Source organism: Oncorhynchus mykiss, chromosome 9 (assembly GCF_057628025.1).
Source record: "Oncorhynchus mykiss isolate SJ-2025 chromosome 9, ASM5762802v1, whole genome shotgun sequence".
Taxonomy (NCBI): Eukaryota; Metazoa; Chordata; class Actinopteri; order Salmoniformes; family Salmonidae; genus Oncorhynchus; species Oncorhynchus mykiss.
The window spans coordinates 59,400,757-59,424,942 of NC_143030.1; the positions used below are offsets into that span (position 1 = coordinate 59,400,757).

At 42.2% G+C, this 24,186-nt stretch overlaps 3 protein-coding genes across 4 annotated transcripts in view; 1 reads left to right on the forward strand and 2 right to left on the reverse strand.

Moving 5' to 3' along the window:
* LOC110531204 (centrosomal protein of 104 kDa) overlaps positions 1-327 on the reverse strand; it is a 43,073-nt gene extending 42,746 nt beyond the window's left edge. Inside the window, exon 1 of one of the 2 annotated variants that reach the window (XM_090185746.1) lies at positions 26-327. The gene's annotated coding sequence lies outside the window, so the exon portion shown is untranslated. The remainder of the gene's footprint in view (positions 1-25) is intronic. The other variant, XM_036988334.2, reaches the window with a different exon arrangement.
* LOC110532395 (leucine-rich repeat-containing protein 47) lies at positions 171-11,418 on the forward strand. The gene is made up of 7 exons (XM_021616270.3): positions 171-976; positions 1,255-1,731; positions 2,513-2,629; positions 3,630-3,745; positions 8,630-8,732; positions 9,468-9,557; positions 10,680-11,418. Exons 1-7 carry the CDS (start codon positions 413-415, stop codon positions 10,899-10,901), a joined length of 1,689 nt encoding a protein of 562 aa, XP_021471945.2. The 5' UTR covers positions 171-412; the 3' UTR covers positions 10,902-11,418.
* A 2,485-nt stretch (positions 11,419-13,903) lies between these two features.
* LOC110532397 (small integral membrane protein 1) lies at positions 13,904-15,261 on the reverse strand. The gene is made up of 3 exons (XM_021616272.3): positions 15,173-15,261; positions 14,684-14,830; positions 13,904-14,364 (listed from the first exon to the last, which is right to left on the reverse strand). The coding sequence occupies exons 2-3, from the start codon at positions 14,779-14,781 to the stop codon at positions 14,241-14,243; spliced, it is 222 nt and encodes a 73-aa protein (XP_021471947.1). The 5' UTR covers positions 14,782-14,830; positions 15,173-15,261; the 3' UTR covers positions 13,904-14,240.
* Between the last annotated feature and the right edge of the window lie 8,925 nt (positions 15,262-24,186).

Genomic DNA, 24,186 nt, shown 5'->3' on the forward strand with positions numbered 1-24,186 from the left:
CACAAATATATCAAAGATATCTTACCATGAACATTACAAAAATGTTGACAGCTTGCCCAAGTCCCATTTCATCTCCATAACCACCGCTGACAACAACTAGTAAGCTAAGGTGCGCATGTGCCGGACCATCGTCTCACCGCGAAGGACTGTGGTCCATGAAGTTTTTAATCAATTAAAAAAATATTTTTGAGTATCCAGTCTGCACGTGCACTGCGCATATCATCTCCACTGCTCGATGCATATTTCACTGCGTCTTCCATTCGGCAGATAGACATTTTAAAGTGTATGTGCTCAAGTGTTACCGGGTCGTTTAAAGCGTCTGTGCTCAAGTGTTACCGGGTGGCTTCAAGCGTCTGTGCTCAAGTGTTACCGGGTGGCATGAGTTTTCCTTTTCCGGGTCTGGTGTAGCAGCATGGATAGTCAAGAGAGTTGGCCAGAAATTGAGAAAGCCTCAAAAGAGAAAAGACGCGAATTGGTCCTGCAAGGTGCAGTTATCGATGAAAAGATATCCTCGAATGGAGGTCTGTGTTCCGCAATCTATTCTCTCAAGCTCCTAAATTACCTAGAAATCATCCAATGTCCGAGTTTGACAGAGATTCACGGAGACATACAAAATCTGACCACCCTTACGAGCTTGATTCTTTGTAGGAATAAGCTCTCCTCTATTCCAAAAACCATTGGAAATCTGAAGTCCCTGAAAGTCCTCGACATTTCAGTTAACAACCTGAAAGCTTTGCCTGAAGAGATAACCCAGCTAAGCGATCTCAATACACTCAACGTGAGCTGCAACAACATCGAGTCACTACCAGATGGACTGTGTCGTTGCACGAAACTCTCTACCATCAACATCTCCAAAAATGACATCACTCGGTTCCCTGATGACCTTTATCGCCTGGATCTCCTCAGCACTGTCATCGCCTCTGAGAATTCCATAGAAGAGCTGAGTGGAGATGTTCACAAGCTATCTGCTCTAAAAGTTTGTAGCTGAAATAATCCATAATCCCACTGCTACCAAAAATGTGCATGACTTCATTAATACCTCTTGTCTATTCCTACTGAATTATGGTCGTGATTGACAGGGTAGCTCTCAGTTAATCTTATCGACATTGTATTAAACCGGAGACTGTCTTAACATTTTCCTGGCACAAGGCCTCACCGATGGTGAGACACCTGAGACCAGGATAAGCCCCATTTGGTTATTAATCTTATTTCATCTTATTTCAACTATGATAACAAATATACAATTTTCCTCAGGTTTTGGACCTATCCAACAACAAGCTCAGTGACATCCCCTACGAGCTGAGTGACTGCTCCAAACTGAAGGAGATCAACTTCAAAGGAAACAAACTCAAAGACAAGCGACTGGAGAAGATGGTCAACGGTTGCCAGACCAAGTCCATCCTGGACTACCTTCGGGCTGGTGGCCGAGGGAAAGGCAAAGGCAGCAAGCAGGCCGATGGGGATAAGGCCGACGGGGGCCGGAACGCAGAGAAGACCCAGACCAAAAAGCAGCGCAAGCAGAAAAAGAAGAAGACCGAGGAGGAGGAGGATGAGGTGGATGAGATGAACCGGCTGGTGGTGAAAGTGCTTCATGTGTCTGACAACCCAGGGGCATTCACTGTAAAGGTGGCCAATGAACTGAAGGACGTGAGGCCGTACTTGGTGTGCTGTGTGGTCAGAGGCATGAACTTCAGGTCCGGGAATGCGCTCAAGAGGTTCCTGGTTGCGCAGGTAATGCTGTTCAGAGATGAGAACACGTTAGCCTTGGTTCCAGACTGTTTCTGCGTTAGTCAACTTCTGTGTTGCGGTATTTGACAGTCATATTTGGCAAGGAAACTATGTAGGCTAGTAGTTTGTGAATGCAGAAACAGACTAAGAACACGCTACAAAATAAACTCAAGCTCAGTTGTGGAAAAAGTACTCAATTGTCATACTTGAGTAAAAGTAAAGATGCCTTAATAGAAAATGACTCGAGTGAAAGTTACTTTTAAACTTTTACTGGGTATTTTGTTTTAAATTGACTTAAGTATCATTAGTAAAAAATTAAATTATAAATCGTTTCAAAATCCTTATATTAAGCAAACCAGATGGCACAATGTGTAAATGTTTTATTTACATATTGCCAGAGGCACACTCCAACATAATTTACAAACTAAGCATTTGTGTTTAGTGAGTCTGCCAGATCAGAGGCAGTAGGGATGACCAGGGATGTTCTCTTGATAAGTGCATGAATTGGTCGTTTTTCCTGTCAAAATTTAACTTTTTGTTAAATTTTACTTTTCAGCGTCAAGGAAAATGAATGAAGTAAAAACTACATTATTTTCTTTAGGAATACCCCCCAAAACTACTTAATTAGTACTTTAAAGTATTTTTACTTAAGTACTTTACACCACTGTGCAAGCTCATAAATTGACACCATCCTCGATAGGCTATGTAACATAATATATGATCGTTAAGTCTCTTTTGCATTATTCCGTTTTCACCACTCTTTCTCTTACCTATTGTATTTTAGACCAAACTTCACGATGACCTATGTGGTAAAAGGACAACTGCGACCATCGCAACACACGACATGCAGCTACTCAAGGGACCTCTCATGTATGATGCCAGAACACCTCCTATGTTAAAGGTATGACACATTGCATGACATTTTGCTCATACAATGTTAGACGGCCACAAATTCTCAAAATGTAAGTCGCTCTGAGATGGAATTAAAAAAACACTTTTACATCTGACACATTTACTATGACTAACTTCTTGAGCTTATATTAGGGCTGGGAATTGTCAGGGACCTCACGATACTTAGGTGCCGACACAATATGTATTGCGATTCAATATATATTTCAAATGTATTGCTCACTACAGTATGTCTGCTGAAGAGAGACAAGAGAGCCATGAGAATTTTGAGATCAAAGCGCCCCAAAACATGTTGGCTCACCATTTTAAAAAGAAGATGGAGAACAAACAATAGGATGAGAAATGCCAGAGTTTTGCCGCAGGTACAGCCTACTCTAGTGCTAGTTAACGTTAACTACCCAGCTACCCCCGCCCCCATTCCTAGCTTCTATGTGTTTTCCAAGGTATTTTTAAACTCTTCTCACTTGATTGGTTTATGATGACATTTATCAAGACCTTGTTCCATGTCTTCGTTCAAGTAGTTTATGCAGGCAGTCTCAAATGTTTCTGGAGAACATAACAAGGCTCTCTTTCTATTAAACATAATACCTCGGTTTTCTTGAGTAGAATCCAGTTTTGAGTAGAATCCAGTATTTTGAAGGACAGTTTTAATCAGTAGCTGTGATCCATAACATTATTCCGTTCTTAATAATTCATGATCCTTTTAAACATATTTTACGCCAACGCCAGGCAACAAGCCTGTTATAGTGACATCAGTCTGTTATTGAAAGACCTTCATGCGGCTTCACCTCAACAGTTTGAACACAAAATAATTGTTACTGGTTGTTGCCTGTCGCTCTTGGCATATGAACAAATCATTATATTCAGAAATTGCATTCAGGTTTGTGTCAATGCATTCCTGTCACATTCACGGTTATTTAAACAAGCAAATTATCTTTTGAAAGGAGCATACATTTCTCATAAACTCCCTATCATAAAATGTTGTTTACTAGATAGTCCCTCTGGGCCGTAAGGAGATGACTGCGGTGGAGCTGATGAGGCAGCTGCAGCTAGAGGCAGAGGACCAGAGGAAACAGAGGAAGAGGCAGAATGTGTCTGGCCTCCACAAGTGAGTATAAACACCTGTCTTTAAGGCAGAGCTGAAAGTATAGGTGAGTCCAGATTCTGCACTCTTCTTCCAAAGTGTATATTTGCAAACTTCCCTTCATGGATTTAACAATGATGGAAACTCTATACCGCAAATGATTACAAATCCATGACAGGAAGTATAAAAGTGCACACTTCTGGAGGATGTAGAATCGGAAACGCAGCCCAAAGCTGCAGTCGGCTTGATGCCCATTCTTTTTTGTTTTGTTATTAAAAGGAGGGGGCAAAAAAAAATCGCTAAGTGGCCTCTGGGTTGATGCCAGCATTCTTAAAGGTAGAGTCAGCGATATGTAGATGCACAAATAAACAGCATAGTGAGTCAATTTCCGCAACAACTAAGAGCGCGAGGCAAAACTTCTCCACTGTTTTGGTCCCGTGGTTACTAGGAGTGTAACGGTACACGTATTCGTACCAAACCGTTTTGTACGGGTTCTCGGTTCGGTCCACACTGTGAATCCGAATGAAAACAAAACAAAAAACACAATTAAAGCTAGGCCTATAGGCTAAACGGTCCTTTATGAGACGCAGCCAGGAACTAGTTCTGTACGATGGTGAGTGGTGGGGTCAATAAACCAGAATTGAAGGATCCTCCATCATCGTTTAAATTTCCAGTTTGGGAACATTTTGGCTTCCCAGTAGATAACAATGGCGATGGACAGAGAGTTGTGGATAAAACGTTGACAGTATGTCGCCACACTCAACGAGAATAACCTATGCAGCTGCCAACACCTCAAATATGTTGACACATTTAAGCCGACATCACCCCAGTATACCGGAGCAAGACGGAAACGCAAAGAAACAACAACACAACACGTCTCCCCTCTGCATTCAAGCGGCCCTTGGCAGCTGATTCTGACTGGACCAAATAAATTACAAGAGAGATAAGTAGGCTCTTACAGTTTTTGGTTTATAGCTGTAGATATGTGCCCATTCTGTGGTTAAAAATGGGGGGTTTCAGGGAGCACCTTGTGAAACTGCTCAAACCACGTTACGAATTTTCCTCTTGCACCAATTTCAGCATAGCGATACCCGCTCTAAATAAGCCAAGCCAATGTTTTCAATGAATAAGCCAATGCACCCTGTTTTGCGCTTACTTAACAGTGACAGCCCATCACATTTCCCCGGGGGGGGGGGGGGGATGTATCGTGCTGTAGACACGTGACACTCATAACGGGGGCAAGTACTCATATGGCACTGAAGGAAACAGTGTCATGTGTTTGTAACCAAGATGGAAGTGGGAATTTATCACATACGACTAGGTAAAATCCACTTGAATGGCCATCCAGCTGGTAATTACTAGTGGGACACTCGTCTATCATCGAGAGCACCCACCTCTCCCACATGGTGACATCTGACATCACCTACTAAGGAAACGTCCTCTATAACAGCACTTTCGGCAATTGAATGCAGCAACACATTATTTATAAAAAGCGGTCCATGAATGTGGTTTCTGAACTGTCATTTGTTTACAAGCATGATAGATGTACTTTTAGTTTATGGTGGATGCATCTTGTTGGCCATTAGCCAATCTGCGTTAATCAACCAGTTCAAATCACATTAATGTATCCAACTGGTGTTTATGACTTCATAGCTGGTAAATTCCCACCTCCCACATGGTTACAAACGCAGCATCCGACTGAAAACTTGAGGCCCAACATAACAATCTGGTCACAACAGACAATTCTAGGAACATTGTGAATGGCATTTAATTTTTCCGAACAGTGACCCCAAACCGCAATACTACTGAACCGTGGGTTTGTCAAACCGTTACACCCCAAGTGGCTGCCACGTTGTATGACTGTGTGAGAGCGAAGTCTTGCATCATGTTCATCGCAATATATGCGGGGATGCTCGTGAAATGTCATTTTTAAAGGGCCAATCAGCAGTTGAAACGATAACAAAGTGATTTTTTTTTTTTTAAACTAAGGGATGGCAATTGTAAAATGTAATCCCTCTCAAGTTCATAGACAGAGCTATGGATGCAAGGACTGACTATCCATGATATCAAAATCATATACTGAACAAAAATATAAATGCAACATGTAACGTGTTGGTTTCATGAGCTGAAATTAAAAGATCCCTGATATTGTCTATATGCACAAAAAGCTTATTTCTCTCATAATGTTAATCCATCAGGTGTGGCATATCAAGAAGCTGATTAAACAGCATGACCATTACACACATGCTATCTAGAAGAAAAAGAAACGCACACCTTGTGCTGGGGACAATAAAAGGCCACTCTAAAATGTGCAGTCTTGTTACACAACACAATGCCATGGATGTCTCAAGTTTTGAGGGAGCGTGCAATTGGCATGCTGACTGCAGGAATGTCCACCAGAGCTGTTGCCAGGGAATTTTGTTAATTTCTCTACCATAAGCCGCCTCCAAGGTCATTTTAGAGAATTTGGCAGTACGTCCAACTGGCCTCAACCACAGATCACCTGTAACCACGCCAGCAAAGGACCTCCACATCTGGCTTCTTCACCTGCGGAATCGTCTGAGACCAGCCACCTGGACAGCTGGTGAAACCTTGGGTTTGCACAACCAGAGATTTCTGCACAAACTAGCAGAAACCGTCTCAGGGAAGCTGCCTGCTCGTCATCCTCACCAGAGTCTTGACCTGACTGCAATCTGACTTCAGTGGGCAAATGCTCACCTTCGATGGCCACTGGCATGGATAAATCCCGGTTTTTAACTGTACCGGGCAGAAGGCAGACAGCGTGTATGGTGTCAACATTGTGAACGGTGGGGTTATGGTATGGGCAGGTATAAGCTACGGACAACGAACACAATAGCATTTTATTGATGACAGTTTGAATACACAGATACCGTGAAGAGATCTTGAAGCCCATTGTTCTGCCATAAATCCACTGCTATAATCTCATGTTTCAGCACTTTAATACATGGCCCCATGTCGCAAGGATCTGTGTACAATTCCTGGAAGCTGAAAATGTCCCAGTTCTTCCATGGCCTGCATACGCAGCAGAAACGTCACCCGTTGAGCATGTGTGGGATGTTCTGGATCGATGTGTACGTCAGCACATTCCTGGCAACATCCTGCAACTTTGCACTGCAATTCAAGAGTGGGGCAACATTCCACATGCCACAATCAACTCTATGCGAAGGAAATGTGTTGCGCTGCATGAGGCAAATGGTGGTCACGCCAGATACTGACTGGTTTTCTGATCCACGTCCCTTCCTTTTTTTTTAAGGTATCTGTGACCATCAGATGCATATTTGTATTCCCAATCAAGTGAAATCCATAGATTAGAGCCTAAATAATTTATTTAAATTGACTGATTTCCTTATGAACTGTAACTCAGTAAAATCTTTGAAATTGTTGCATTTATATTTTTGTTCAGTGTAGTTAACCATGTTTTGATGCTATACAGTGTTTGTTTACATTTACTTTGTTTACGAACATTGGACTAAAACAAGTTTATATTTTGATTTCTAATGGGGTACGACAAGCAAACTAAGAGCCTTCTCTCAGCTCACTGGTCACCATAGCAACACCCACCCGTAGTACACACTCCAGCAGGTATATTTTACTGGTCATCCCCAAAGCCAACTCCTACTTTGGCCGCCTTTCCTTCCAGTTCTCTGCTGCCAATGACTGGAATGAATTGCAAAAATCATTGAAGCTGGAGACTTATATCTTTAAGCGTCAGCTGTCAGAGCAGCTTACCGATCATTGCACCTGTACACAGCCCATCTGTAAATAGCCCACCCAACTACCTCATCCCCATATTATTCATTTTTTTTGCTCCTTTGCACCCCAGTATCTCTACTTCAAATCAAATCAAATTTTATTTGTCACATACACATGGTTAGCAGATGTTAATGTGAGTGTAGCGAAATGCTTGTGCTTCTAGTTCCGACAATGCAGTAATAACTGCACATAACTGCACATCTATCACTCCAGTGTTAATGCTAAATTATAATTATTTTTCCACTATGGCCTATTTATTTGCACACACTGTATATAGATGTTTTTATTGTTTTATTGACTGTACATTTGTTTATTCCATGTGTAACTCTGTGTTTATGTCGTACCGCTTTGCTTTATCTTGGCCAGGTCAGTTGTAAATGAGAACTTGTTCTCAACTGGCCTACCTGGTTAAATAAAGGTGAAATAAAATGAGGCATTTATAAGTTATATTCTTTATGTATCAATGGGTACATATCGGTCAAAAATGTCACCAACTGCTGATTGCCCCTTTAAATGTTATGGTGTAGTAATAAATTCATTCCTATTTAATTTTCCATTTACAGTATGTTGGTGTGGTGTCCTATGCAATAATGCATTGTTTTTATCAAGCACTTCAGTAGTTTCAGGAGCTCAAAACAAAGGCAAAATGATTAGGTTGCTCATTCAACACAGGAGGGCGCCATAAGGCTGTTTGATGCAGAAACCATGTTGAAATAAATAGATGTACTCCTTTATTTATGTGTATGAGAATATGTGGACTGTTGTTTTTAGGACGTGTCATGGTTGTGCCCAGCTGAGTTTTGTTCACCCATTTTCTGTAAAGATATTGCCATGATATAGGCAAGTGATAAAGATTACATTGTTATTTGCAAGATTAGGTTAGATAACTTACCTCATTTTAATTTACTTTAAGGTTGACCTAAATACCATGACACAGTATTTTGGGGAGTTTTCAAAGAGCTCAAATGCCACTTCAATCTGCACCATGAGTGTGGGTGTAGACCTTTCAATGGGCTCTTATGAAAAGGTTATGTTGGCTATTGTAGCCATCGTTGGCATGAGGGCAATATTACACAATATTACACTAGCCATTGTTTCTCAGCTAAAGTTATTTGACTTTTTTATTTGACTCAGATACCTGCAGCTTCTTGATGGAAAAGAACTCTACCCATGTCTGGTGGATGCAGAGGATCATGTGATCTCATTTCCACCAATCACCAACAGCGAGAAAACCAAGGTGTGTGTGTGATCTTTATCAGACCAAAGACAGGTGCCTTTCTTACAGGTCACACTCATCCGCTTATCACTTGCTGATCCAGCAGTGAATTCACAATACAGCTACCAATAGAAATGTCATAATGTTATGATTTATAATAAATATTTGTTCTCAGTATCTACATTTAGCCAACCTATAGAGGCCCAGCAGTGTAGAATCCAGTCTAAAACCTTGCTGAGTTGTACTTTCCCTTAGACTTTGCACACCTCCAGCACTTTGACTTTGGAAGCTTTAAATTGCAGCCACACCAGATAAAGAAACAAATCTGTATCTTTATTGCTTGCTTAATTGAGAACATGCTTGTACCCGGGTTGCAATAAATTCATCTTGAGTATAGTACTTTGCCTTGAAATCAACCGCTGACTTTTTAAGACTATTAGTTGATGACGCAACTAGGTGTTGTCTTACCTGACATTTCCTGATTCTAAAATGTAGTTCTGATCCCTTATTCTGAATTTCGAGATAGTAGCTTATAAATTCAAGGGAATATGACGTGGAATAGGTTTAGAGGCAATGCACTGCATTTATTCAATGTATTTATTTTCTAATGCCGGATGGATATGATATCGTACTGTCAACTCTATCCTGTCATCCCTCTTTACAGATTGAATTCATTTGATAATAAAAAATAGTCAGCTTTAGCTGGGGACAATATTACATACAAGTGATGTATTGTGTCTTTGTCCCGTATTATAGATCAGGAAGACGACTAAGGAGCTTTTCTTAGAAGTGACCAGTTCTACCAGCCTGCAGATCTGTAAAGATGTGATGGATGCTCTCATAGTGGTAAGCTCAGCTCTCTCCCTGTATACAAAGAGACATGCAGTAGGACTGAATCCTACATTACAATGCACATGCATAACACATACAGCTGTTGATTGCATGAATTAAACATTTACACATGCATGCATCAGTCAGACACACACGGGGGCTGGCGAGAGCAGAAAAGTGTCATGACACCGGGTGTCATGCTCAGTCTCAGGGTGTTGTGCTGGTTTGACGTCTGGATCCTGGCCCTCAGTGGAATAAGTGAGCTCATCTGCCCGGGGTGAGTGGCCTGGCGGTGTACGGTGTCACCGCCTAAACATACAGCTCACAATACGACTGCAACCCTAGAGCTGCATACACCCACCAGTACACACAGCAGCAGACACGTTTCAATAACAGCCTTGTCGTAAGATAGCAGCCGATAAGGGTTTAATCCAGGTCAGGTCATGAGAGTTTGGAATTGATTTAATTCCTGCTCGAGTTGCCACACCTCAACAATCCATGTCTCAAGGCATAAAAATCCTTCTTTAACCTGTCTCCCCTTCACCTACACTGATTTAAAATGGATTTAACTGGTGATATCAATAAGGGATCATAGACTGACCAGGTGAAATATATGTAATGGAAATGGCACTCCTAATGTTTTGTACACAGTATAGGTTGCACTGTTGATGAGACTTCCTGTTCTGGAAGTGCGTGTCCTATATTTCCACAATCTCATTGACGGATTGTATACTTCCCCCTATATATTTTACTGCGTCAACAAACGTGGGGCAAGTTAGTGAGAAGTTTACAATACCTTCAACAAAATTTGCCGCCATTGCTTAAGAAATAAAATTAAGAGAATGTAAAGATTGAGGCTATAATAGCAATTTCATACCTTGATTACATTGAGACTATTTTTTTTGTGGGGGGTGGGGATACTTGGTGAACAGATTTCCTATTTAGATTTTATTTTAGTGGAATTCTTGGTGATTTTAGTAAAAAAAAAATTGACCAAACACTAAAATCCCTCCCAAAAAAACATTTAAAAAATGACTCATTTGCGGCGACCCCTGCTCTAGTTTACTTTCTCAAATAGACTTCATCTATATGGTCCCAATGGTCAGCAATTAACACATCTCTCTGTTTCCTTCTCAGAAAATGGCGGAGCTGAACAAGTTCACATTTGAGCACAGAGAGGAGGCTGGGTCAGAGGGAGAGTCTGATTCACCCCCAGTCCCTGCCTCGGATGATACCACCTCAGGAGAGCTGGTCATCCAGCAGGTTCGCACCGTGGACCCCGACGGGAACCTCAAGGTCGTCTACCCGTCCAAAACGGACCTCTGCACCGATGTCGGCGACCTGAACGTCATTTGGTAGTTGCGCAACATCCAGCCTTTTGATTTATACACTTACGGTCTCACACAGTTAATCACAATACTGTATCTGAGTTGCCACTGTTCAATGTATTTGGTTTGCCGGGTTCCCTTGGTATGCAAAGCCGATTACTTCCACTAATTTCTCAAACATGGAAATAGTGTAATTATGCCCTTGCTTAAAGTTCTTGATTACTATTTGGCACGTACAAACAGCTTCTGCTGTATTAAGGTATAGAATAATTCAACTACCTACCTACCCAACCTCAAATATTGCAGTTTTTGTATACTTATTTTTTATATTGCTACACACTAAAGGCAACTCACAATAACTGTAAAGTCTGTAGCAAGCCTGTGTGGTCTGTAGAGTGTAGACATAGTTAATGACAACATTTTAGCATTTGTGAACTGAAACAAGTATAAAACCTTTTTCCATTACCCACTTTAATAAATGAAGAGCAGGGAATGTGTATAATGTCTCATTTTTAAAAGATCTCTCAAATAAATTGAACCTTGAGGGCCGCAGTGGTTATGCATTTCTTTATTGCACATGTTGAAAGCCAATGCTTTGTTCTGGGTAGAAACATTTCTCCTATTTTCTTGATAATTTCAGGAATGCTTGGCCTCAATGACACAGGAAACCCCAAAGAGATTGGTCAGTTAATGCGTATGCATGGTGAACGGCCCTTTGACTGAATTGTAAAACTGCTTGGGTATTAACAGGTTAACTAAAAAGTGTGGGGTACTGTTACATATCAAGTGTCTATTAACGGCTGGTGGGAGTGTGTAGAGGGATGTCTCAGACACACACACACACACACAGTATAAAAGAATAGCCAGTGAGTTTCAGTTAGGTGTCCTATACGTTAAGGACCGGGTTGGACTTCTCGACACAAGATGCAAGCTTCCATTTAAGGCAACCCATTCATTGGAACTATGAAAAGTACTTACAGAGTACAGAAGAAGCAAGCCTGGTCCGATACAAACAGGGAGAAAAAGTCACGGTGGAGAAGCATTAGTGAAAAGGACATGCGGTACTTGGAGATTAATGTGCAACGGATTGACAGGCCGAATGCTCCACGAGGAGACCCTGCTCAAGCGAATGCTAACCAGAGACCAGCTCCAAAGATAACAAACCCAATTGAATATCTTACTTGTCCTAGGCATTTAATGATTCAAAATAAACTAGGCCGTGCAAGCACATCCGCTATCACCCAGAGTATCCTTCTGCCCCCCATCACTGGATCAAGAATCATTGCTGGTAAAGCGGAGGGCTCAAATGTGCCGTTTCTCTCTGCAAGACCAGCCGGGTCACTACAAGACAACAGAGACACACACTTGTCAACGTCTGGTGTAAGGAGTGTAAATACAGTGTTTCGGGTACTGGTTGCTCAACATGCTCAGAATTGTCAAATGTCTAACAAAGCTGGGTTAGTTAGTAGGAGTCTAACCATGTTGACTAGGTCTACGAAAGATTCCATCCAGAACCCAGACACTCGCTCCAGACTAGATTGCACCAAGGGGACCTTTGGGGCCCAGCCAGCTGTGGCATCAAGTTTCTCACCAACAGACCCGTTAGTAAGGCAACGGAGAAATGATGTGAGTAACCCTAGTGCCAACTACAGCGGGGCGAGGACGGAGAGGCTTAAACATGATGCCAGTCTATGTGAAACAAAACAGCAGAGAGATTTCTTCTCTGATGACTCGGCTATTAAAACAGAATCCCAGTACTCTGAAGACAAAGATACCATCAAGACTGGCATAGACTGTCTTTGTCCCAATGATGCAGAATATTATACGGATCAGAGAATTGCAGAATGGGTCTTGAAAGTGAACTCCACCCTATTTTCCTCATCAGATGATGAAATGCATAACGTAAATTCTGTTGAGGAGCAAGATATTTCCACCATAAAAATAATCTATGAGGGAGAGTAATAAAAGCTGATTTGATGAGGTCGAGCAACTAGGTGAGATTTTCTTTTTCACTGTCATTTATACTGAACAAAAATATAAATCCAACATGCAACAATTTCAAGCATTATAGTTATAGTTCATATATGGAAATCAGTCAATTGAAATTCATTATGCCCTAATTTATGGATTTCACATGACTGGGAAGGGGTATAGCCATGGGTGGGCCTGGGAGGGCACAGTGAGCCAGGACCAGCCAATCGGAATTATTATTTTTCCTCACAAAAGGGCTTTATTACAGACGGAAATACTCTTCAGTTTCATCGGGTGGCTGGTCTCAGACGATCCTGCAGGTGAAGAAGCCGGATGTGGAGGTCCTGGGCTGGCATGGTTACACGTGGTCTGCAGTTGTGATGTGGCTTATGGTAGAGAAATTAACATTACATTCTCTGGCAACAGCTCTGGTGAACATTCCTGCAGTCAGCATGCCAATTGCATGCTCCCTCAACTTGAGACATCTGTGGCATTGTGCTGTGACAAAACTGAACATTTGAAAGGGCCTTCTTTTGTACCCAGTACAAGGTGCTCACTAAGAGGGATATAAACAAATTTGTGCACAAAATATGAAATAAGCTTTTTGTGCATATGGTACATTTCTGGGCTCTTATTTAAGCTCATTTTTTTGTTCAGTATACATTGTGGACATTACAGCCTCTATGGGCAGTGGGCATAGGTTTGACTTCAACATTGGGGAGGGGAACATTGCAGAGAACAACATTTGCCTCTAATATTGGGAGCGGTGGCCATGTCCCCCCTTTCCCGCTATAAATTACACCCCGGTCCAGGGCTCAAATTTACAGACTTTTTTTTATCCCTATGACAGTTTGATTATAAAGCTATTTCTCGTTACAGACTTGAGGATTTGAGGTGAGAAAATAAATATTAAAGTGTATTTTTGTAAGGATGATTAGGTTTGATATATTTGCAGATGACAACTAAAATTTTTTAAATCCAGTCTTTGTCAAGAGAGGCAAACCTCTTGTTTGACAGCATATTTACCACACCATGTTTGTTGAATAACACAGGTAATTAACATATTTTCAACAGCTTTTTTATTACTATTAGTATTGCCTGTGTCCTTTCATTAAAATATTGAATCCACATGGCCTTGATATACAGTTGAATAGGCTAACATAACAAGCCCTGTAGTACAATCTTGAAAAAACAATTGAAATAGATATCACTTAGTGACAAGAACATATTGAATACCAAGCACTGTAAGTCAAACATTATGTTCATGTTTTTAGACTTAATTGCAATGACTTTTCACATATAAGACAAAGCTGTGGGAAGCTGTAAAATCACTTTACAACAAGCAAACTGCAATCCCAACATAATTCCATCTGTTGAGGGTCCTTCGGTCAGTGGCCGGTCAGCATTTGTGGACGTAATATCCAGTGACGTATCCAATGACGTAAACAACCACCAGTGCAGCCAAAGCTCCGGCCACCTTGATAGCTATGCCCAAGGTGCCAGTGCAGAATCTGTTGTAGAGCCTTTGGGGAACAGAACATGTCATAATATGACCACTGATTACAGGTTGGGGTCAGTCCATACACGATCAGTAAACTCAAGGGGTCATCATTTGGGAAAGTTAATAAACTAGGATTAAAGGTAGGAAACACTGCACTGAATACAATTTTCAACTTCATATACCTTAATTGAAAGTAAGTGTTTCTTGAACTGCCTAAAACATTGTCATTCACTATAATATATATTGCCTATCCCCTGTGATTAATAAACGGGTACCGTATAATAGTAAGAACACTGATTGTATCTTCTGTCGCCCAGTCATGAGTCTTCCTCAGAGCTTACCCCGTTACACCTGTCCCAGCCACATTCAGATTGATGTTGTCTTCATTCCAGCGGTTGTATTGCACACCAGCAGTATTGGAGTCCATGTCAGAAGCCATTCTTCCCTGAATTTTATTTACTGCAGAAACCACTTACTCCTTCAACAACCTGTAAAGATGAGATAGAGATGCACAATATGGAGTTGCACAATATGGATATAGAATAGGTCATATCGTGAAAAGACATTTGGTCTTTCTTACCACAATCAATTTAGACCTATTCAGTCCCCCAGATAGGCTTACTTAAATTTCAATAAATGATTGAATTTGTTTTATTTGATTATATCTCATTGTATCATTCAATGAGTCTTTATATGACACATTAAAACTCAACAGGTGGCTAGAGCTGTAGGACATTGATCAGCTTGCCCAAAACCACTGGCTCAAACTATAAACAAATCCTATTGCTAATCACCCAACTTAACCAGAAAATAACTGGCAGTCTACTCACCACTGCTCTTTCGAGGACTGAAGGCATATTGTGTTGAAGAAGGCATGCCTCTTTATATATGAGTTCATCACAGTCAGCATTCATCACCTGGTCATAAATTGAGAAGGCCATAGTAGTTTTATGGCTCTTTCCAATGATAAAAGCACAATTAAAATTATGTGCTCTGTGTTTGCCTCCGGTTACAGATACAGTAACTGCAGATCTTTCTTGATAACTGCATACAGAATATTCACATCGCAAAGGTCAATAATTCAACAGGCATGTTCAACATGTTTACTCATAGCCATGTGGTGAAATGAAGAAAAAAAAAGAAACTATGTTAAAACCTCAATTTTGTTTACATACATTTCCCTACTTAGCTATTTTGGTTGTTTTGAAATAGCCTACAGTGCTAACTGCAATTGCCAGACAAAGGCTATGCGTCATACATTAATCAACACCATTCCATGCAATGTTTGCTGAATATTCTGTGCTTTTTTTTACTTTTGTTGTAGACTTTTACTGTGGGCCAACTGGCCCAATTCAACTCTTATGTAGCAGGCTACAGTCGAAGAGAGGATGCATTTATCATTTTTGACAGATTCCATTTTGTATGCCTGTATGGGACACCTATCGATGTCATCGACGGATTGATTACTTGACCTGTGACCAGGCCTGCGACGGGATCCTTGGGACATCCCAACTCTGACATTACCCCATTGAAGTTGAATTTTAAAATGGTTACGGTAAGGGTTAGGTAAGGTTAGTGTTATGGGTAGGGACGTCCCAAGGAATCCGGATAGCACTAACCAGCCTGCGACCATAGTTGTAACTAGATTGAGTACAGCTACGGATGGAAGTGACTTCTCGTAGCAGGTTAGGAGAGCATTTTAGCTAACACTAACCCTTTTCCTAATTATCTTGACATGCTGCTTAAATTAATCTAACCTGCTGCGAAAAAGTAACTTCCGGTCGTAGCTGCTGTGCGCATATACCACTAGTCAAAACCTGCTACGATATTCCCTAAAAACACGCCACTTCAATACAGCTACGACCGGAAGTGACTTTTTTGTTACAGGTTAGAACTTCTGCAGCAGGTTAGGGGAATTAGGTAAGGTTAGGAAACAGGCTTGGGTTAGCAAAAATGCTCTCCTAACCTGCTACGGAAAGTTACTTCCGGTTGTAGCTGTATCGAAGTGTCTTGTTTTGACTAGGTCTTGTTTTGACAGCTACGACCGGAAGTCACTTTTTAGTAGCAGGTTAGATTCATTTACACAGAAGGGATCTAGCTTTTGTCAAATGAATGTCCAAATTTGAAATTTTTTGCATTTTAGCTAACCTTAACCCAGGGATGGACAACTTTTATTGGGGTGGGGACCACAAAAAATCTGAACTCATCATGAGGCTGCAGTGGCTCGCGGCTGTGAATACCCAAATCCATATAGACACATGCAGTCAGAGCCGGCCCTAGTTTTTTGGGGGCCATAAGTGAAATTTTGTTGCGAGCAAATCATTTTTAATGACCACCCTCGTGACAGAGGAGAGATTTTTAAAAAATGCCATGGGGCGGAGAGAAGATTTTGCCATTTGTTAAATAATTTCATGCAATTCTACAAATTCTGCCATGGGGCAGAGAGAAACATTTGCAGTGCAACAGCTAATTTTCTGCAATTCTACTACTTCTGCATAGGGTGGAGAGAAATGGTTGCAGTTTTAAATATGATATCTGAGTGAGACTGACTAACAAAATCAATGGCTAGACTATATTACCGAAGTAAAAATGTTTTTGCTCACATCGGCTAATTGAGTGGATGTCAGTGACTGACGCAACAAGAGAAAAACTGCTGCACAACTACTATTCTACCTCAATATTAAGATGAGACCCCTATATATATATATATATATTAACATTTTAAAACAGAAATACCTTATTCACTTAAGTATTCAGATCCTTTGCTATGAGACTCGAAATTGAGCTCAGGTTCATCCTGTTTCCATTGATCATCATTGAGATGTTTTTACAACTTGATTGGAGTCCACCTGTGATAAATTCAATTGATTGGACATCATTTGGAAAGGCACACTTCTGCCTATATAAGGTCCCACAGTTGACAGTGCATGTCAAAGCAAAAACCAAGCCATGAGGTTGAAGGAATTGTCTGTAGATATATATACAGGACCAGTCAAACGTTTGAACACCTACTTATTCAAGGGTTTTTCTTTATTTGTAATATTTTATACATTGTAGAATAATAGAGAAGACATCAACACTATGGAATAACACATTTGGAATCATGAAGTAAGCGAAAATAGTGTTCAACAAATATATAAATATATTTTAGATTTTTCAAAGTAGCCACCCTTTGCCTTGACAGCTTTGCACACTTTTTGCACACTCTGACTCTCAACCAGCCTCATGAGGAATGCTTTTCCAACAGTCTTGAAGGAGTTCCCACATATCCTGAGCACTTGTTGGCTGCTTTTCCTTCACTCTGCGGTCCAACTCATCCCAAACCATCTGAATTGGGTTGAGGTTGGGTGATTGTGGAGGCCAGGTCATCTGATGCAGCACTCCATCACTCTCCTTCTTGTTCTTGGTCAAAAAGCCCTTAGAGCCTGGAGGTGTGCTGGGTCATTGTCCTGTTGAAAACAAATGATAGTTCCACTAAGCGCAAACCAGATGGGATGGTATATCCCTGTAGAATGCTGTGGTAGCCATGCTGGTTTAGTGTGCCTTGAATTATTTACAACAAAAAAATACTGACAGTGTCACCAGCAAAGCACAATTTTTATTTTACCTTTATTTAACTAGGCAAGTCCGTTAAGAACAAATTCTTATTTTCAATGACAGCCTAGGAACAGTGGGTTAACTGCCTTGTTCAGGGGCAGAACAACAGATTTTTACCTTGTCAGCTCGGGGATTCAATCTCGCAACCTTTCAGTTACTAGTCCAACGCTCTATCCAGTAGGCTACCCTGCCAGCTCATCACACATCTTCCTCCATGCTTCATGGTGGGAACCACACATGCAGAGATCATCTGCTCACCTACTCTACATCTCACAAAGACACGGTGGTTGGAACCAAAAATCTCAAATTTGGACTCATCAGACCAAAGGACATATTTCCACAGGTCTAATGTCCATTCCTTGTGCTTCTTGGCCCAATCAAATATCTTCTTATTATTGTTGTCCTTTAGTAGTAGTTTCTTTGAGGCAATTCAGCCATGAAAGCCTGATTCACTCAGTCTCCTCTTAACAGTTGATGTTGAGATGTGTCTGTTACTTGAACTCCGTGAAGCATTTATTTGGGTTGTACTTTCTGAGGCTGGTAACTGTAATGAACTTATCCTCTGCAGCAGAGGTAACTCTGGGTCTTCCTTTCCTGTGGCGGTCCTCATGAGAGCCAGTTAATCATAGCGCTTGATGGTTTTTGCAACTATAGTTGAAGAAACTTTCAAAGTTCTTGAAATGTTCCCGATTGACTGACCTTCATGTCTTAGTAATGATGGACTGTTGTTTCTCTTTGTGTGCAAATTTGTCATCAAGGGCAATGGCTTCTTTGAAGAATCTCAAATATAAAATATATTTTGATTTGTTTAACACTTGTGGTTACTACATAATTCCATATGTGTTATTTCATAGTTTGATGTCTTCACTATTATTCTACAATGTAGAAAATAGTAAAACCCTTGAATGAGTAGGTGTGTCTAAACTTTTGACTGGTACTTTCCATGACATAGACTAGGTGAATCCAGGTGAAAACTAAGATCCCTTATTAAGGATGTCACTTGATGAAACCTACAGATGAAGGGGAGTAGACAGATTAAAGAAGGATTTTAAAGTCTTGACAATTGAGACATGGATTCTGTATGTGTGCGATTCAGAGGATGAATAGGCAAGACACTATATTTAAGTGCCTTTGAACGGGGTATGGTAGTAGGTGCCAGGCGCATCGTTCTTTTCAACCTCAACATTTTCCCAGGGGTATCAAGAATGATCCACCATCCAAAGGTGAAATCTTACCCTGCAGCATTGGAAGATATTCTAGACGAACACAGTGGCTTGCGAAAGTAATCACCCCCTTGCCATTTTTACTACTTTGCTGCCTTACAACCCGGAATTAAAATAGATTTTTGGGAGGTTTGTATCATTTGATTTACACAACATGCCTACCACTTTGAAGATGCTAAATATTTTTTATTGTGAAACAAACAAGAAATAAGAGAAGAAAACAGAACTTGAGAGCGCATAACTATTCAACCCCCCTAAGTCAATACTTTGTAGAGCTACCGTTTGCAGCAATTAAATCTGCAAGTCTCTTGGGGTATGTCTCTATAAGCTTGGCACATCTAGCCACTGGGATTTTTGCCCATTCTTCAAGGCAAAACTGCTCCAGCTCCTTCAAGTTGGATGGGTTCCACTGGTGTACAGCAATCTTTAAGTCATACCACAGATTCTCAATTGGATTGAGGTCTGGGCTTTGACTAGGCCATTCCAAGAAATGTAAATGTTTCCCCTTAAACCACTCGAGTGTTGCTTTAGAAGTATAATTAGGGTCCTAATTAGGTCACGTGTATCCCCTGTCACAAGACGAGACGGCGGCTATGGAAACATATGTCTCCGAATCCGTGGGGCAGGGGTACATTCGGCCCTCCACTTCACCTGCCTTGAGCTTGAGGGGGCTAAACACCCTTTTCTCATCTGGACTGACCATCGCAATCTGGAGTACATCCAGGCGGCGAGGAGACTGAATCCTCGCGAGGCAAGGTGGGCCATGTTTTTGACCTGTTTTGTTTTCACCCTATCCCACAGACCAGGTTCCCAGAAAGCGAAGGCAGACGCACTATACCGGATGTATGACACAGAGGAGCGGCCCATGGATCCCACTCCTGTACTCCCGGCCTCGTGCCTGGTAGCACCGGTAGTGTGAGAGCTGGACGCGGACATCGAGCGAGCGTTACGTACAGAGCCCACTCCCCCTCAATGTCCAGCTGGGCGTCTGTACGTTCCGTCTGCTGTCCGCGACCGCTTGATCTATTGGGCCCATACGTCACCCTCCTCTGGTCATCGGTCGGACAGTGCGCTGTCTTTGTGGGAAGTACTGGTGGTCCACTTTAGCTAAGGACGTGAGGGTTTATGTCTCCTCCTGCTCGGTGTGCGCCCAGTGCAAGGCCCCTAGGCACTTGCCCAGAGGGAAGTTACAACCTTTAGCCGTTCCACAACGGCCGTGGTCGCACCTGTCGGTGGATTTCCTAACAGATCCTCCTCCATCACAAGGCAACACCACGATCCTGGTCGTTGTGGATCGGTTTTCTAAGTCCCGTCGTCTCCTCCCTTTGCCCGGTCTCCCTAAAGCCCTACAGACTGCGGAGGCTCTGTTTACTCACGTCTTCCGGCACTAAGAGGTGCCTGAGGACATAGTATCTGATCGAGGTCCCCAGTTCACGTCAACGGTCTGGAGGGCGTTCATGGAACGTCTGAGGGTCTTGGTCAGCCTTACCTCGGGTTTTCACCCCAAGAGTAATGGGCAGGTGGAGAGAGTGAACCAGGATGTGGGTAGGTTTCTGCGGCCCTATTGCCAGGACCGGTCGGGGGAGTGGGCGGCATTCGTGCCCTGGGCAGAGATGGCCCAGAACTCGTTCCACCACTCCACTAACCTCTCCCCCTTCCAGTGCGTACTGGGGTACCAGCCGGTCCAGGCGCCTTGGCATCAGAGCCAGATCGTGGCTCCTGCGGTGGATGACTGGTTTAGGCGTGCTGAGGAGACCTGGGATGCCGCTCATGTGCACCTTCAGCGGGCTGTGAGGCACCAGAAAACCTGCGCAGATCGCCACAGCATTGAGGCCCCAGTGTTCGCACCAGGGGACCGGGCCTGGCTCTCGACCTGAAACCTGCCCCTCCGCCTGCCCTGCCGAGGTATGTTACAGGTTACAGCTTCCCCCCGATTATCGAATTAACCCCTAGTTCCATGTGTCTCTCCTCAGGCCGGTGGTGGCTGGTCCATTCCAGGAGTCTGAGGTGCGGGAGGTTCCTCCACCCCCTCTGGATCGAGGGGGCCCCGGCGTATGCAGTTCGATCCATACTGGATTCGAGGCGTCGGGCGAGGGCCTTCAGTACCTCGTGGAGTGGGAGGGGTATGGTCCGGAGAAGAGATGCTGGGTGCCGGTGGAGGACGTGTGGACCCATCGATGCTGCCGGAGTTCCACCGTCTCCATCCTGATCGCCCTGCGCCTCGCAGGGCCCCCGAGGCCGGTGTCAGCGCGCAGCTGGAGCCGCGCGTCAAGGGGGGGTTACTGTCACAACTTCCGCCGAGGTCGGCCCCTCTCCTTGTACGGGCGGCGTTCACCGGTCTTCTAGCCATCGCTGATCCATCTTTCATTTTCCATTGGTTTTGTCTTTATTTTCTACACACCTGGTGTTCATTATTCAATTACATTGGTTCATGTATTTAACCCTCTGTTTCCCCCATGTTTGTTGTGCGTGATTATTTCTATGTTCAGTTCGGTTCACGATGGCTGGTTTTTCGACGGGTGCTGTGTTCACCCGTGAGTAATATTTTCCGTTTTATTTTTTGGTCAAGAGTATTTGTTTACCTTGTGCCTTTAATTTTTGAGTAAAGTACGTTGCTCACTCATTTTGCTCTCCTGCGCTTGACTTCATGCACCAGTTACACTCACCTTCTGACAAAGTACCTCCAACAGCACACATTTTTGTTGCAGCTCTGCACAAACATACCTGATTCAACTCATTGAGGGCCTGATGATTAGTTGACTAGTTGAATCAGGTTGGCTTGTCCGGGGCTACAATAAAATGGTGCACTGTTGGAGGTACTCGAGGACCGGAGTTGGGAACCACTGATCTAAGCCGACCACTTCGTTAGTTCCAAACGTAAAAAACAAGTTGATAAGATAATTAGAAAGAATTGCGGACATGCAACACTTCCAACCTCTGAAAAACAAAACCCTGTTGTTTCTAAATCGGTTCTGGATTTAATCATAATACACAGTAACATGCTAATTATACCTACCCTGTCTGTATATTTGTTTACATCCACTGTTTTTTGTCGTCGCTTGGATATGACTTTTACAGTTCGCTGATGCGAACACAAGCCGCTAAGCGGGACGGTCATGGCTAGAAGATTAAAGGTCAGATTTGACCTTTCGATCAATTTCCTCCCAAAAAGTATATTAACTGCATGACATGGCATTTTTCCTATTTTGTTGCATTACAACCTGTAATTTAGATAGATTTTTGATTTGGATTGCATGTAACAGACATACACAAAATAATCTAAATTGCTGAAGTGAAATGAAGAAAAAAAAAACTGAAAAGTAGTGCGTGCATATGTATTCATCCCCTTTGCTATGAAGCCCCTGAATAAGATCTGGTGCAACCAATTACCTTCAGAAGTCACATAATTAGATTGCACACAGGTGGACTTTATTTAAGTGTCACATGATCTGTCACATGATCTCAGTATATAAACATCTGTTCTGAAAGGCCCCAGAGTCTGCAACCCCACTAAGCAAGGACCACCACCAAGCAAGCAGAACCATGAAGACCAAGGAGCTCTCCAAACAGGTCAGGGACAAAGTTGTAGAGAAGTACTGATCAGAGTTGGGTTATAAAAAATATATGAAACTTTAATCATCCCACGGAGCACCATTAAATCCATTATTAAAAACATGAAATAATATGGCACCACAACAAACATGCCAAGAGGGAACCGTCCACCAAAACTCACAGACCAGGCAAGGAGGGCATTAATCAGAGAGGCAACAAAGAGACCAAAGATATCCCTGAAGGAGCTGCAAAGTTCCACAGCAGAGATTGGAGTATCTGTCCATAGGACCACTTTAAGCCGTACACTCCACAGAGCTGGGCTTTACAGAAGAGTGGCCGGAAAAGAAGCCATTGCTTAAAGAAAAACATAAGCAAACACGTTTGGTGTTCACCAAAAGGCATGTGAGATACTCCCCAAACATATGGAAGAAGGTACTCTGGTCAGATTAGACAAACATTTTGCTTTTTGGCCATCAAGAAAAACACTATGTCTGGTGCAAACCTAACACCTCTCATCACCCTGAGAACGTCATCATCGGCAGGGACTGGGAAACTGGTCAGGAATGATGGATGGCACTAAATACAGGGTAATTATTGAGGGAAACCTGTTTCGGAAGACTTGAGAATGGGATGGAGGTTCACCTTCCAGCAGGACAATGACCCTAAGCATACTGCTAAAGCAACACTCGAGTGGTTTAAGGGGAAACATTTAAATGTCTTGGAATGGCCTAGTCAAAGCCCAAACTTCAATCCAATTGAGAATCTGTGGTATGACTTAAAGATTGCTGTACACCAGTGGAACCCATCCAACTTGAAGGAGCTGGAGCAGTTTTGCCTTGAAAAATGGGCAAAAATCCCAGTGGCTAGATGTGCCAAGCATAAAGAGACTTTGGGGGGGTGAATAGTTATGCACTCTCAAGTTCTGTTTTTTTGTCTTATTTCTTGTTTGTTTCACAATAAAAAATATGTTGTATCTTCAAAGTGGTAGGCATGTTGTGTAAATCAAATGATACAAACCCCCCAAAAATCTTTTTTAATTCCGGGTTGTAAGGCAACAAAATATGAAAAATGCCAAGTGGGTTGAATTCTTTCGCAAGCCACTGTAGCTGTGCAGCGACACTCCCCATCCAACCTGACAGAGCTTGAGAGGATCTATAGAGAAGAATGGGAGAAACTCCCTAAATACATGTGTGCCAAGCTTGTAGTGTCATACCCAAGAAGACTCGAGGCTGTAATCACTGCCAAAGGTGCTTCAACAAAGTACTGACTAAAGGGTCTGAAAACTTGTGATATTTCCTTTTTTTTATTTGATACATTTGCAAACATTTCTAAAAACCAGTTTTTGCTTTGTTATAATGGTGTATTATGTTTAGATTGATGAGGATAAAAATATTTTAAATATTCATTTTAGATTCATTTCAGATTCATAAATTCATTTTAGAATAAGGCTGTAATGTAACAAAATGTGGAAA

What these genes read in the sequence shown, in the direction of transcription:
- LOC110532395 (XM_021616270.3), top strand. Translation starts at nt 413, where the DNA reads ATGGATAGTCAAGAGAGTTGGCCAGAAATTGAGAAAGCCTCAAAAGAG. An exon ending in AGAGGTTCCTGGTTGCGCAG is followed by an intron (nt 1,732 to 2,512) that starts GTAATGCTGTTC and finishes ATTGTATTTTAG; the next exon opens with ACCAAACTTCACGATGACCT. An exon ending in GAACACCTCCTATGTTAAAG is followed by an intron (nt 2,630 to 3,629) that starts GTATGACACATT and finishes GTTGTTTACTAG; the next exon opens with ATAGTCCCTCTGGGCCGTAA.
- LOC110532397 (XM_021616272.3), bottom strand. Translation starts at nt 14,781, where the DNA reads ATGGCTTCTGACATGGACTCCAATACTGCTGGTGTGCAATACAACCGC. An exon ending in GCTGGGACAGGTGTAACGGG is followed by an intron (nt 14,365 to 14,683) that starts GTAAGCTCTGAG and finishes TGTTCCCCAAAG; the next exon opens with GCTCTACAACAGATTCTGCA.